This window comes from Pterocles gutturalis, unplaced genomic scaffold (assembly GCF_000699245.1).
Source record: "Pterocles gutturalis isolate BGI_N339 unplaced genomic scaffold, ASM69924v1 scaffold41847, whole genome shotgun sequence".
NCBI lineage: Eukaryota > Metazoa > Chordata > Aves > Pterocliformes > Pteroclidae > Pterocles > Pterocles gutturalis.
Window position 1 is genome coordinate 1 of NW_010111689.1, and position 15,382 is coordinate 15,382.

Sequence of the window (15,382 nt, forward strand, 5' to 3'; positions counted from 1 at the left end):
GGCTCCCCCTGCTGGCCGCCCGCGGCACAACGCCCGCCCGCCCCGGTAGCCGCCGGGGGCTATCAAAGCCGTGGTGGGAGGAAAAACCACCGGGAGACAGTCCCGGCTGCTCAGCAGGCCTTCACTCAGCTGTTGGGTCTAACCTCTGGGGGATAACGATTCCTCGCAGGGGAAGGGCATCTTGGACTGGAAGCTCGGTAGCCAAAGGGATTTTGATTTGTGGGTCGTTTTCTTCCAAAATGTACAACTTGAGGAAGCTTGGTGAGATCTTAAAGTGTTTGTCAGCGGCTGGGAAAAGCTCGGCTTTGTAAACACACAGGTCTGCAGCAGGCAGCGCAAGCTGAACAGGCCTTTCCACCTGCGCGGAGGAATCCCTGCCCTTTCTCCAGGGACAAGTCACATCCTCTTCTGACACCGAAGAGTCACGCGTTCACTGTCAGTTCTGCCAAAAAAACCCTGTACTTCTGAGCAAAGAGTTATTTTTGACTCCAAGTGCTACCATCTCTCAAAACTCCTGTAACTTGGGATACTCCCAACTGCCAAAACAGACACAAAGATGTTCTCAGTCTAAACTAAAGCTGGCTAAAAACAACCGAAAGGCTCCCAATGAATGAAGATGTTGGTGGCTCAGGCTGAGGCACCAGGCAAAACATCAAAAGTGGTTTTGAAACACAGCAGAATGGTTCACAGTAGATGCACCGAGTTACACCATTAAAACCTGGGCCTTAACTAAACTTCTCAGATGGGGTTTTCACCACTTAAATAGATTTTCATGCCCGTATGTAGTTCACAATGTTCCACACTGGAAAAGTGTGAAAGAATCCCAACAAGGACCGACTTGGAAAGAGTCCCCAGGAGAACTGCGCAAGTCCCTTTGTTTTTCAGAGCTTTCTGTAATCTGCTATTTGTTCCAGTGTTTAGAAAACAGTTCTGTGCTGACCAAGACAACAAAACAGCTCACTTGATGTTTTCTCTATTTATTTTCTATATTTAGGCTCAGGGCTGGCAGACCTCTACCTTCACCCTTTAGTTATCAGCAGAGCACCCGCACGGGGCTGGGAGGGTCCATTTTGTCTGCGCTGGGAATATCAAGTAGAAGAACCTGAAGTGCTGGGAAAAGGATCACTCACCTCCGTAATAGAGTCCCGTGGCAGTGCACATTCGCCACTGTCCCTGATACATTCCAAAAAAATGCACATCTGAACGCTGACGTCTGCAATCTCCTGGGGTTCCAGGGACCTGACCATCACCATGTTTACGTGGCCAAATTGGTCTCCCCCGACATACTTCAGACAAACCCCTGGGGGCCACGCCTCTGTCCCTGGAATTAAACAGAAGAATGAATTACTGAAGGTGCACCAGAGAAAGCTTTGTGTCTGTTTGAAACATACATATTAAACAGTTGTGCAATTATTGAACAAAGATACACATAACACAGCAATGGATGCAGAATAAGAACAGAGTTTTCAGACAAGGCGTAAGTGGTCCATTTACAGACCAGCAGGACAATTTATATTTCTATTTGAATCACCTCTAGGTTTTCTTTACACAGAAAAATTCTCAAAGTTATAGTGTAACAAACGCAAAAAAACCCCCCATATTATTAATACAAAGTGCTGGAAACATTTTCTTTCAAGGATTCATTTTTTTAAAGCCTGTTAGCAGGCTCAGGAGGAACTAATAGTTTGAACTATAACTGAAGAGCTAGCACTATTTTCCAAGTGGATTTATTTCCTCTCTTGCACCAACCCTTCTCTCAGCCTTATGCAAAGGTGGGAAAGGTTGTGAACATATGATTTATTTGTGGAGATCAGTGTTTAGACTGCAGATACTGGGACTGACAGCGTGACCTGGCAATCTGTAGAGATACAGAAAACAGTTACTGCATGGCAAGCACAGCCGTCTCCACCAAAGATAACACGTACTGGGTCAGACAAAAAGCAAAGTGCTTCTGAGACCTGTGAAAAATCAGTTTAGCAGAACTTTCTTTTGCTTCTTCCCCAGTAACGTGACATGACTAAGCCAACGACTTTGAGAATACCTTCTGCTTGGTTGAGGTCGATGGAAACATGTAAAGAAAGCCTGAACCACCAAGAAGCGTGGAACCCCTCTATGCCTAGCCTGAGACGAGAACAGTGGATGCTGATCTGACCTTACGTTACCCCAAAGAGCATCCTTCCCAACAGCCTGCCTGCTAATTTAATCCCTGTGGATACATCACTGAAGACATGGCAGGTACTGGCTTTCTAGTCAAGTCCTTATTTGTGGAATTCACAATCTAGCAGGGAAAGCATCATGTGAACAAGTAAAGTGGGATATTCGGAGAGGGAGATGTATCACTACAGTTGGAAACAGCACTGAGAGAGGGAGGTCTTTGAAAGAGGAGCTGACCTCAGACCATGGCATGTGGGAGTGGAGTATGAAGTCTCATCTGAAAAGGTTGGCAGCCCAGCAACATGGTTTAGTTTAAATAATTTATGTGATTTTTATTGGTTTTAATGGCTTTAGGCTTGCAAGGTGCCTAGAACACTGCAACTGATAAGCCCCATAAAATGAAATGATGATTATGTCATTCTATTTCAGTACACTCATCTCTCAGGAGATGATAAATTGTAGTAACTGTCCTGCAGAGCCAGCAGCAGCTGGGGCTAGAGCGGGAAGAGGAAATAAGTCTTAAATCCTGCTGTTCTTGCAGCAATGGTTCCACTACACAAACTGGTCTTTTGGCAGACAAGCCAAGCACTGTCCTGGAAGGTATCAGAGCAGGGTATTAGTTTTTAATAACACATACAAAAACCTGACTGAACCTTGCTTACTGCTTGAACACTTGAAACTGACAACCTCTCAGAGCTCTGCCTGTCATACTCGTCAGACACTAAACGCTTCAGTGACACATGCCTCAGGTATTTCATGTTCTAGAACTGAAGTAATTTAATCAAGGGTTCCTACAGAGCTGTTAAAAACCTTGGCTTTGCTTCAGTTATATACCTAACAAGCAGATAATATCTAGAAACACCATAGTCCTTTGATATTATACCTTAATTAAACCATAAAATGGTTTAAAAAAGCTATGGTCCTCCTTAAACTGCACAGTCGTAACACAGTATGTGAAGTTGCATTTAACTAAAACATGCCTCAACAGCATGGTTTTAACAAGATCTGGCCTCCAGCACCACTGGTAGAATACAAATGTACTTTTTTTAAGAAGTCAGGCTTTAACCCACACAGAAGCCAGAACAAATGTTGGCCTTGCCAGGAACTCCTAAGTCAAGATTAACTCCCTTTCCTCATTTTAGAAGACCCAGGGATTTCAAAAGGTCAAACATTTAGTTCAAGCAATGTTTAATTTTTTTTTTTAAGATGTTAAATTAAGGCCGAATTTGCATGCAGGGAAGAGTGCATTACAGGAACAAGAGAGGAACGAGTCTGAAAGGAGCAAGATAGGGGTGTAGTCATAACACACAGATTAAGGTACTAATAGTGGAGAAGCAATATCTGTCAAACTTACTACATTTGTAAGACTTGTATGAGACACATTTATAAAAAAAAGCCAGTCAACTTTTCACACTGCTGGAGTTTAAGCAAGATACACATTGCCTTTCTATTGTATTAAGTCAAACAAACAGAGGCAGAAAAAGTAAACTAAAATAATTAATCCCTTTCTGTAGAATACAATCTTCATAAATTAGTGTTCTTAAACACACACCCTTCCTCTTCTCACCTCTCATGTCCTGATGAAATTCTCCTAGGTTTTAGTCTCTGCTATGCTGATATTCAGCACAAATCTATACAGCACTCGAGTACCGCAGTTATAAGTAGAAATACGAACACAGCTGAACTCACGACAATTCATGATATTATACCTTGTTGTGCTATTGTTGTTCTTCACTAAAGTACAAGCAGGTCAATTAAATTCAGACACACAGCTTAAACATTCATGCAACATCCTGTCATTGCAACACCTGAAGACAAAGTATTCCACTCCGCATCCGTGGATCTCATTTTTCTCTCTGCCTACATCCCAACAGATCAAGGACCGAGAATGTATTTTACCCAGTCTCACTTCCTGGATTCCAGTCACTGTTTTGACTTATTTCATACTGGAATGTGGTCTCTCCAGCCTCACATCCTCTCAAAGCATGAAATCAATTCTGTCAAAAGTGCATTAAAAAGTAAAGGGTACCTGCCACACAGCCCTTGCAGCGCTACCTCTTCTCAGAGTTACATCATTGCATCACTCCCTCCACAGAGAACACAGTTCTGTAGAGAGCCAAACGGTCAAACGACAGGGACGGTCAGAGAAATGGTGTGATGAGGGGTAGTGGTGATATACAGGCTGGTCATGAGCTAAAAGGCTTTGAGATTACAAGGGATCTCATTGTTGACTTAAAAAGTATCCCACCTGTTTGCATGAAGTGACCACAAGAAACATGACTAGCTAAGGATTCTTAATCTATTTTCAGATCTAACTACTTCCACCACAAAAAAAACCCCACCAAACAAAAAACCAACCTGTGCTCCAATTTCTTTTATCTAGAAGTTCATTCTAGAGCTTTTGTTTGTGTGGTGGCACGAGGAACAAGACTGGTGAACTGAGCTGCACATCTCACTACAGAACGTTTGTGCCAATGTAAGGAGGGGAACACACGTGGGTTGGCAGGCTACCTCCCACAGTGACAGGGTGGCCCTATTCCAAGCTAAGTGCACACGAACCTCCTGCCTTCAGCCAGCATCTCTTCCATCAGATCTGCCCTCCTATCGCACAATACACGCTGCACGGGTTTTCCTACAGTCCAAATGCCTTACCTGTGTTCTGTATCCTCCATGTTTTTGTAAATTGGGTATCGGGAGGGATGGACTCTCCTTCACCTATGGTGACATCTTCAACAAAGGACATGGAGGGTACGTTGATATTTGGACTCTCAAAATCATAGTAGGCTCCAATGGCAGCTTGTAGATTCCTAGAAAGCAAGAAAAAAAGCAGATTACAACCTAGAGCACAGTCCTTTTCATGGGTTTACATATGTCATTCTAAACAGTTAAGCAGAAATATTATCCAGACTATATTAGCTCTGCTGCTCATGTTTTTTTAAAGCTTTTATCTCTACCACACATGGATTCTCCAAGATAACAGAGCTCAAAATACAGCATTTTACTGGCCAGGGACACTATTTCAGACCACTTTTCTACTCTGCTTGTTATTTTCACTGGAAATCTTGGAAATTGTGAGTCTTGGAGACCTCTACCCCATTAGCTCTTCAGGAAATTTGCTGAAAAGTTCAGGGGATGCTGCTGCATAGCACATCCCTCAGTACGTAAACATCAGGGCAGCTTCTTTATACCAGCCTTGTTTCCTGAGCTAATTTCAGAAGGACTGAACCTCTCCGTTTTATTTTGGCACAAAAGGTCTGAAAGGAGCACAACATGAACAAAACACAAAGAATGCTCTTATGATAACTCTCAGGGCCAAAGGGCATCAGTAGCTACAGCTAATAACTCAAGCCTTGCTGCTTTGAAACATACGGTCACGCATAAGCCACAAGAACTCTGAGACTATTTATTAATCATTAAAGTGCCTGCTCGGCTCTGGAGAGTCACAGCTCAAAGGAAGTTATAAACCATCTGAGTCAAAAGTTCTTACTGAACGCAGACAAATGACAGCGGAAGTCTGTGATATATTAAGGATGTTCAGAAAGCCACAAATGCTATTGATTCCTGAATTGTGGTGTAGCCAAAACTCATATGATAATTAATTTGAAAAAAAGGAGCAGTCAAACAGGAAGAGGATTCATGAGGCTCAGCTGCTGTTCCACGATATACTATTATTATGTAGGTGCTTGGCAAGTCATATAATTCCTCTGTTTGTGCGTGTCTGTGAGGTTGTGGCCCTGATTTACATGTTGTGAGTGGGTGCTGTGAGAATGGAGATGAGTAAAATCTCACCAAAAGCAATGGGCAGAACAACTGCTTTTTATTCACACTTATAACAATCTGTGTGTCTTTTTTGAGCAGGATAGAAACAGAAAAAAAAAACCAAAAACAACACAACTTCAAGACCTGGGAACCACCACCTAAACCAAAGGCATGCAGAAGGCTACCCAGAAGCTGGGCTATATGTGGCTAGTGATATACTGAGGGTTTGTATTGTGTGGTGGAGTGTCATGTGTCTAAATCAAAGCCAGAAAGCCAAGGTGAAAACAAGAGAAACATTTGGAGCATGACCCTGAGAAAAAGCAAACATAGGGCTTTTTTGGACTGCTTGCCAGCTGGAAAGAGGCTTGAAACAGTGAGCAAAGAAACTGCCTCCTGTTCAGTTCCTACAGTGTTTCAAGGGGAAAAAAAAAATAAAACCAGACATTCTGGATAAAATGAGAACTGCATGGAAGAACTATCACTGCTTTCTCCTCACCAAAAGTAATTTGGGACCCGAAGTGTAACAGCTAATAGCACTTGGAGCGTGGGTCACAGGGGGTAACAGCAGCATTATGCAGATCTGCGAGCCACCCGTGATGGGGGCAGCTGGGAGAGGACCTAAACAACAGATGTATCAGTTTGGTAATCTATCACAAATGACAGAAGATAATCACGCTGCACTAACCGCAGGAGTTACTGCCATCCTGCAAAGTCTCCCAGAGCATAGCCAAGTGCGTTCGGAGGCACTGGAGGAACGTTCTGCACAACATGGCCACAGTGATCGATCGGCAAATTCAGCAAACCGAGGCTTGGAGCCAGACCTTTTGCCATGAACATGGAACAGACTTTGATACGAAGGGGAAACAAAAGAGCCACCATATAAGATTTCCACATTTAGAACGATGAATTTCAGACCAGAAACCATTATTCAGCTGGAGGCATTTTCTCCTTAGGAGTGTCAGGGCTATATTTAATACCGCCAGCTCAGTCAAATGCTACAGGAAGGGTGCATGTCACATTAGCCAATAAATAGAGACAAATGCTCAGCTTTACGTCACCAACCGCCTGTTGCTTATACGCTGCACAAGATTTACATAACTCACAAGAGGGCTGTGCCAAGAGACTCCTGTTCGCTCGACCAGCTAACACTATGATCTAGAGTTTAGTTTTCACTAGGATTTCTTCCTGTATTACAGCAATCCAAGGCAAAAGGTATCCCAAGAGCTACGAAAGACAGCGATACAGCTCTTTCTCTTCTTAATCCACTACTCCATAAATACATTGTCAGACATACCACAACATCTCCTGAGTTATGACTCTGGAGTCAGTACTAATAATGTTTTATTGACACGGAGAGGGAAAAAAAAAGTTCCAAGGGGAGGATTTCTACTGTAATTCTTTGCAAGGCAGCCTGCACTGTTTTTTGTTTGCTTGGCTGTAAACAGGCTTCAAAAGGTAGTGGGCTATTTGTGCACACAGGCCCTCTGCCAGCTCTCTTCCCCTCCCTGTGTCATGTTTCATTGCTTGCTTTGCCATTGGGAAACAGCTCCAGTCCTCCGCAGCGTTTAGTTAAAAACTAACTAAAGAAGAACACATGCAGGAGAACAGATTTGTCACCCTTTTGTGATCAGATAGTCACAAACCCACCTTGTTGTTCCCACTCTCTGGATCAAGGTGCAGTGGGTTTTGTTTGGGGTGAGCCCTTTTGCCTGTTCGGGTACATCTTGGCTTTCCCACTAGAGAATTAAAAAGAAGCTTCCAGAAACTAAAGAGAAATTGAAAGCGACAAGAGCCAAAGTCAGGATGACAAAGCAAATCTGACTTAAGTTCAAGTTCTTTGACACAGACAAACCTAAGAGATAGCCACTGAGAGGCCGTATGGCACCGCTCTGCTGCAAGAGATACCCGTCGCGCTCACATTTTAGTCGTGTTCTCTCCTTTCACTCCCAGCAAAGCCAGCAACATATCACTGCTAGCTTTGTCTGCACTCTTTCAAGAGACCATGCTTCCCCTCTGGTCCCTACCCCCAAAACCAACCCCTAACTACCAATTTAAATGCAGTACTTTGCCAGGGGAAAATGAGTGCCATTTGCAAACTATTTGCAACCTGATTATTTGCAGGTTACTGAGACCAAGTAACACACCCTGCTGCTCTGCCTTCCTACTACAGGCACAACCTTAGTGGGTTTTGCAAGCAAATGTGAGCATTTAATGAGGAAGAGTGCTTCAAGGTCAAACACACTTAAGGCCCTGAAATTTGTGTTTATCTATCTATATATATTTATATTTTTATACACACACATATATTTTTTTAGGTCTTTACCCTTGTGCCCCAGCTGTAACTGCACAGCACCAACTGCAGATACTTCAGGGCCAGGAACGAAGAGCTAGATCTCCAAGAGGAAGGAGTTCTCATCTAAACGCTTCTGCTAACACATTCATGCCTACTTTATTTTACTCCTCTGAGGTGTGACTTGCACCCCACTACCCCTTTGCTCTCTGCCATACGAGATAAATTACCATTATAAACCAAACAAAGTTGAAAGGAAGATGAGCACGCCAAATCCAGCCAGTGTAATTTACACGATCTCTCCTAATTACAGGGATGGCCATACATCTCTTTCTTAACATAGCCCTTCAGGTGTCAGGCCCTCCTCACCTTTCCTAAATTAAGCAATTTTCCCATTTTTAGAGCAGTCCTGAACTGCAACAGTTTGTGCAGAGCTGGTCTGACGGGATTTAGCCTCCAACTCCCGAAAAAAGCCTGCAATCAGAAGTCACCCCAGTGACCAGGTGAGCCTACTTACAATCAACACGGTGCTCAATTTTAGTCCTAAGAGCAAGATTCTGGAAAGGGAGATGGGAGAAGGCAACAGAAAAAGATTATAGCTCCATATTATCAACCAAAACCGTTCTAACTCTGGGTATCCCACTCCTTCCTCCCCAGGGGCATCCCAAGACTCTTGTCAAGTGCTTTTCCAACAAAACACTACCGGCAGAACCAGAGAAAGTGTTCCTTTTCCGATCAATTATTTTGCTCTGCTGCTTTGTTTCAAGCCTCAGGAGCTAAATTACAAGAGTGAAGTTAAAACCTTGTCTGCTAATAGCTCTGGAGATGTCCCTTAACAACTCTTAAGTGTGTGCAAAGAAGTGGTTTATCTTCAGCCATTCTTTCCCTTCCCTGTTTTTTTCCAGACAGCCTTTTGTTATGTTAAACCAATATATTTAGACAGTAATTACTCCCAATTAACTAGGTCACCACGCAGTATTAAAAATAAAAGAAACTCTTCCCAATCAATTCACAAACGAGAAGCCTCCTTATACAACCGAACTGTTGTGCAAACAAAAAGCAATATACAGGTAATTGGAAATATTTTTTTCACTAATTGAATCAGATTCTTTTTTAGGAGCACAGGAAACCGAAGCCCTGAGGCTTAGTGACTGCAGCCTTATGCACAGCAGGGCATGTGCACAATACCTAATCCTTCTGTTACCAATAAAACGTATGATTTTTTTCAACATACACAAGTTAAGCATCTCGGAAGGGAAGCACTACAAGCAGGTCATCCTAGCCTATGAGACAAGGGACATTAGAGTCCTGGCAAACAGTTCATCTCAATACAGGTAGAGGGAAAGTGAATGGGAGGAATCGCCTATCATCCAGCAGCTGTAACCTTCCCACACACCTCTCCCACCAACCATCGTGCATGGCTGACACCAGGAATGGTATTTTGCTTTTGTTTTGAATCCAGCAGCTTAAAGATCTGAACTCTAAAAAATCCCTTATGATGTGCAAGTTGGTTGTCTAATGTATGTGGCGACACATGAGAAATCTGCCCAAAAGTAACACAGTAGAAAGCAACAACTTCAAATTTTCACTGTAAAGGTTAAAGGAATCTGTGAGTTTTCATTTATTGTCAAACTCTGGATGAAAGATACAAAAAAAAAAGATTTATTGTTTTAAAGAAATAAATATTTTTGAGGAGTAAAAATCCAAACCAAATCAAAGTTTAAGCTCTAAGTCCAGCATGCAAATTTTACTCTTACGGGGTCCTGCCCATTCCTACAGCCACCCCACTTATCACCAGGTAACGGATGAAATTTTCCAGTGCTCCAATTCTCCTGAGCTGGCAGAAAAAGCAAAAGGCTCAACTTCCCAGTGCAATACTGAGCTAGCCTTCAATTTAGAATTTCACACAGGATGTAGCCCTTAGATCATACACAGACAGCAAGTAGAGGACATTTATTAAGTTAAGTAGAAACCACTTTGACAAATGGACTCGGTCACTTTGCTGTGCAGAGCAACCGTAATAAAATGAACACCAAGTTACATTTCTCTCCTTCTGTGTCGGTGGAGAAAAGCCAGGCAAGCGTCCAAGCTGTAATGTATGTTCATTGCATGTCCTCAGCACTCACATATGGTCCAATATTTTTTTTGTCATGAGAAAAGCAACTCAGGTGTTACTCTCCTGGAAACATGCAATGCAAAAACTGAGCAGTGATATAAAAGAACAGTAAAATCTCAAGAACATAATACGTTACACAGAACACCTTGTACTCTTTCTGTAACTGGGTTCTTAACCTTTACAGACCTCTCTCTCATTCTCCAAATGCAATGTGTAACCAGGCACCATAATAAAGTGTCTATTGTTAAAACCAGAAAGAAATGTGCAAGAGAACAAGTGCAGCAGATGGATAATTTCTCACTCCTAAATAATGGAACATCTCTGCATGATACAGGTGGGAGAGACTAAAATATGTACAGTGAGGACACCCAAATGAGGCCATGCTAAGTCCACCCTTTTTGTCTCTCAGTCTCCAGTATCAACTTTGGATTTTATTTGCTCCAGATATTGGGGAATGGGATTGATAACACTATGGGCCAGGCCATCTCAAACAGCTATCCGACTGCTTCTGAAGTAGGAGATGCCTTGTGGAGGGGGGAAGAGATGCACTCATCACACCACCGGGAAGCACCTCTACCTGGAGTTTTCAATTCAAACATTTTCAATAGAGATGACACATGGCAGTTAAGTGGAAAGTCTCAAGATGTTTTGAACGACTAGAATTTTAAACACTGAATAGCTTTCAACAGACATTTCAGAAAGAAAAATCTGTTTATCAGTTATCTTCATTCTTGCCCTCTCTTACACTAAACCATGAGGCTGGGGAACTACCCTAGGAGATGTTAGATGATCCAAAAGGACCACTGAGAGCAGCTGAAAGCTTTAAGCTGAACTTACACAGCTGAAGGAGAGGAAAAAAGCTGGCTAATTCAAAGCGTATGTATTTTCTCACATGAGGCCACAGAAAAACATTTCATTGTCTCAGCTGAAAACAGCCAGTTCCAAACACAAGCGGGATGTTCCAGGAAGACGACAGAAACCTGTGGTGACTAGAAGCAACACTGTGCTCTCTCTGCAGGGGCAGCACAAGGAAAGAAACTGAGAGGCTGCAGAAGCTGCACACCATTTGCAGGGCACTCCAAACCACCAAAGAAAATAACTTTCCTTTAGCAGGCTTTTACAGACATAGAAGCACACACGTCGTCAATTTAACCCTTAATGGGACCTTGCCAACCACCAGCAAGCGGTCTCAACAACAGGATCAACACTACGGTGCTGCTGTAAGCACAAGTCCACCCAGCCAGCCCCAGCAGCTGAACCCTCCCAAAGCAGGTGGTCAGGAGCTTTAAGTGTGGGGTAAAATATTTTGAGAATGTCACAGCAGGAGCTGCTCTCTACTTGCTGCCATTGAAAACAGGCAACAGCTCTTCCCATTGGAAAGTCATCAAGAGCTGCCAGTACGCAAAAGATTCTGTAACTGCTAATTCCTCAGCATAAACCATGTCACCAATCTATAATTGTCTGCATTAAAGTAAAGGGGGATTAGGCTACAGAAACTGTCTGAGAACAAGTTCAGGCATGTAAGGCAGTCCAGCTGGACTAAAATTATATTGTACCCAATTCCTTCTGCTACAGTTGTCTGCTGTTTCACACGCACCCAATCTTTAAACGTTTTGTAACTTGGATAAAGCACAATTTAATTATAGCATATTGTGTGGTTAAAAATACAATACATTTAAAGTCTATCTTCCATTCAAAATAATCAGGTCAAATATTTGAGTTATTCTGGAGAAGAAGTGTGGGTTTTTTTTAACGCACTAAATAAAAACTGTCAAAGAAAATATTTTTCAGTTGTTTAATTCTATAATTTTGGGGTTTTTTTACTAGCACCAGGGGACAGTCGCGGCCAGAGATGCAACAGTCTACAGCAGCTCACATGTACTAAGGTGACACCCACTACACTGTGAGTTAGCCACAATGGATTAAGCAGTTTAAGAACTCTGCTCCCCAGCCGCAGGGTACGAATGACCCCATGTTCACAGCAGCCACAGCTCAGGGGTCACCAGTCCATTCTGGCATTTTGGGAATAGTACCAAAAGAGCTACTAGACCCATTTCTTTGGTGTCTTTTCTGCCTATAAGGACTGCAGTTCATCTATTTTTTTAAGAGTAAGGTGTCATCAAGTTTAAATCCTCATCTTCCCACTTCCCTACCACTAGACTTTATCAAAATTCAAACGAGCTTTTAAACCAAGTGCTTCCCCCTTCCCACCACATTCAGTTCAACTGGTCACCACCTGCAAACACTAATCTGAGCAGAGTCACATTGAGACCTAGATTACTTTAGAAACTTCCTATGTACTGAGACACAAAGAATACCAGATTGTTTTGTTTTTATCACATGATCTAGGAAGAAGAGAAGCAAAGAAACATGACTTCCCATCCACGACTGTCACTTCCCTACCAGACGCCTGGATGAGTACTGAACTAACCCTAAGAGGTTTCCAGGGAAGGAGGAGGATTGACTTTAAAGATCAGGTCTCAGGTTTCCTGCCTCCTCCATGACACCAGAATTCCCCCCACTGCCCTCTCCAAAGGAAAGGAGCATTTAGACTAAGCTTGAGGTCTACACAGAGCAGTGAGGAAGTTTTCCTCAGATTTATCTGAATGTGTATTAGCAAAAGGGATGTCACGGGAGTCCCACAGACAGAGACAAAGAGCAGAAAAAACACAGACAGCAGGGACCCCTGAACTCTTCGGAGGTAAAGCACACATACCCCCAACTCCCCACTCACCATGGCACAATAATCACTGTGGCAAATCCAGCAATGCCCATAGGAACACCAAAGGGCTTATGTTCACTAGCTGCGGGAAAGATAAAATGCTACTGTTTGTTGTTTTACCCTACCTTCAACTTCTCTCATGTGGAGACAAAGAGGAAACTCAGCAAATGTAGCAAGACAGACCATCCACTGAATATCAGGTGGAGTTCTCTGATAGGAGCTGATTAGTTTACTAGACAGCAACAAAAACATTGCCTTCAAACAGCTGAGGAAACCCAGTTAATTTGTTCACACTTCAGTCAGGTTTTCCAAATGAGGACTAAAGAAGAGATCTTTATATAAAGACCAGACAAGAATAGACTTTTTCCCCCCACAAGAAATACAAATCTAACAGCATCTTAGGTCTATAATCAGAAGCGTGTGATCAGTAATAGGAGAGATGCATATGTGCATTAAAGAATGATATAAACCCAGGGCTTTGATTTAAGAAATCAGTTAAATACTTGGGGGTTTGCTGGTGTTTAAGCAAGGGTTGAAACAAAACTACAGGTAGTTTAATGGCAGCAGTTAGCGGTACTGAACCCTTCTGCCAGACCAATCGTGCAGAGCCATACTGTAATCAATAAAAACAGCTTTTGCTTTAACAACACGATCAAAGGTTTCATGGGGCAGGAGCAGCTAAGGCCACACATTCCTCCTCAGTACTCATATCCTGACGGGTAATGCCCAAAAACTTCACAGCTGTGCAGCCTGACTTCGCATATCCTTATGTTTGCCTTCTATATATGCTTTTTCCACAGATCTTTGAAACTTAACACACAACTATTGGAAGACCGGAAAATATCATACCATAGGATGACTGGGTATATCGTACCCGCAAACTCTTTAAATACAGCAAGTGCAGGAAAGCCGAGGACATCGAGGCGAAGAGTCTGCGCGCACACTGGCACTATCCTTCGGCCAACACGCGGTAGGTAGCCTGTGTCTGAGCTGAGAGGAAACATTTCAACCCCAAGTTTTTCCTGACATACACTTGGAGAGCTGCTTTTGAAAAGCAAGCAGTCCAAAAAATCTGTCAATGGAGGATATCTGCATGCTGTTTGGTTGGGTTTGTGTGTGTGGTTTTTTGTTTTTTTTTTGGTAATGTCAGTTCTGCAAACACTTGGAAGGTTAAAAATCCAGACCAGGAGTACTAGTGCTACCCATTGTGGGAATGCATCACGGGTGTGAATCCTGGTGAGTTGAGTCTGTTAGGTTAAATTCTCTATGTCCTCATGTCTTACCTAAGTACCCTCCGAGTGTTTCTCTGTCTAGTACCCCTATTCCAGCTGTTAACAGATATGCTTTCATCCACAGGTATGAGTTTTATTTAAAGTAGCATCCTGTTATCTTTGCTAGAAAGCAAAAATTAAACACTTATACAAAGTCAGAGTAAAAGCAACAAAAAAACCTATTAGCTAAAATGTGTCTTTAGATTCCCCATCAAGTGCATCCACTCCTGGGCAATATAGGTGGTTTATTCGATATAAAGAATTTAAAGAACTCACCCGCAGGGCTAAAAACATGCATTTATAAGGATATTTTAATTTTGTTAAAAGCCAATATTCTGTCTGTTCTCCAAGACCAATAAAACACGTGCACAGAATGTTAGATCCATTTTCCTCGCTATGCTCAAAAATTTCAGATCTCTGATGTAAAAATCGGTATCAGCACTAGCTAATCCCTACCTCACCTTGGCTCCCCTCACACATACAGCAATGCCCTACATCTTACACTATATACAAAGAGGTTTTACAGCAGATTTCTGTAGTATTTTCACACAAACTTATAAATATTCTAACGCAAACCATCATCTTTAGGGTACTAGTTAAACCATGATACAGCTACAAATTCTTCTCAGCATATGAAAAAAATTGAGGGCCTCCAGAAGAGATCTGACTATCTTGAAAAAAAAAAAAAAGGACCTTAAAAAGACCTTTTTCACCAGAAAGCCAGATCAAAAGTGTCTAGGGTTCGCAATAATAAAACTTTTTTTTCCTCACACACAATGGAAACTGTCGTTATCTGACACATTTCAATTAAATATCACACCTACTAGACTAATAAAAATTCAGCTTTCTAAACAAAAGCTAAAAAGAGAATGTAAAGAAATATTACATGTAAATTACTGAGATATCCATACATTAAATCTTCCAAATTAGGAATCCCTTCACAGCCAACTGTGTTGACATGTGGATTTTAAATCCAGCACCACTAGCTATTTCAAATCAAGTTAATTCACTTTCTCACAGAATTAAAGCTGCTCCAAAGTTGGTGTACCCTCAAATTAAAAAAAATTACT

At 42.3% G+C, this 15,382-nt stretch overlaps 1 protein-coding gene across 1 annotated transcript; it reads right to left on the minus strand.

Annotated features, from left to right (window-relative positions):
- Positions 1-1,130: 1,130 nt before the first annotated feature.
- Positions 1,131-13,960, minus strand: LOC104462025 (uncharacterized protein C6orf106 homolog; the record flags this gene model as incomplete). The annotated part of the gene is given in 5 exon segments (XM_010073805.1): positions 1,131-1,190; positions 1,193-1,321; positions 4,807-4,961; positions 13,054-13,123; positions 13,891-13,960. Coding segments are annotated over 5 exon segments (484 nt in total), but the record flags the coding sequence as incomplete, so codon positions are not given.
- Between the last annotated feature and the right edge of the window lie 1,422 nt (positions 13,961-15,382).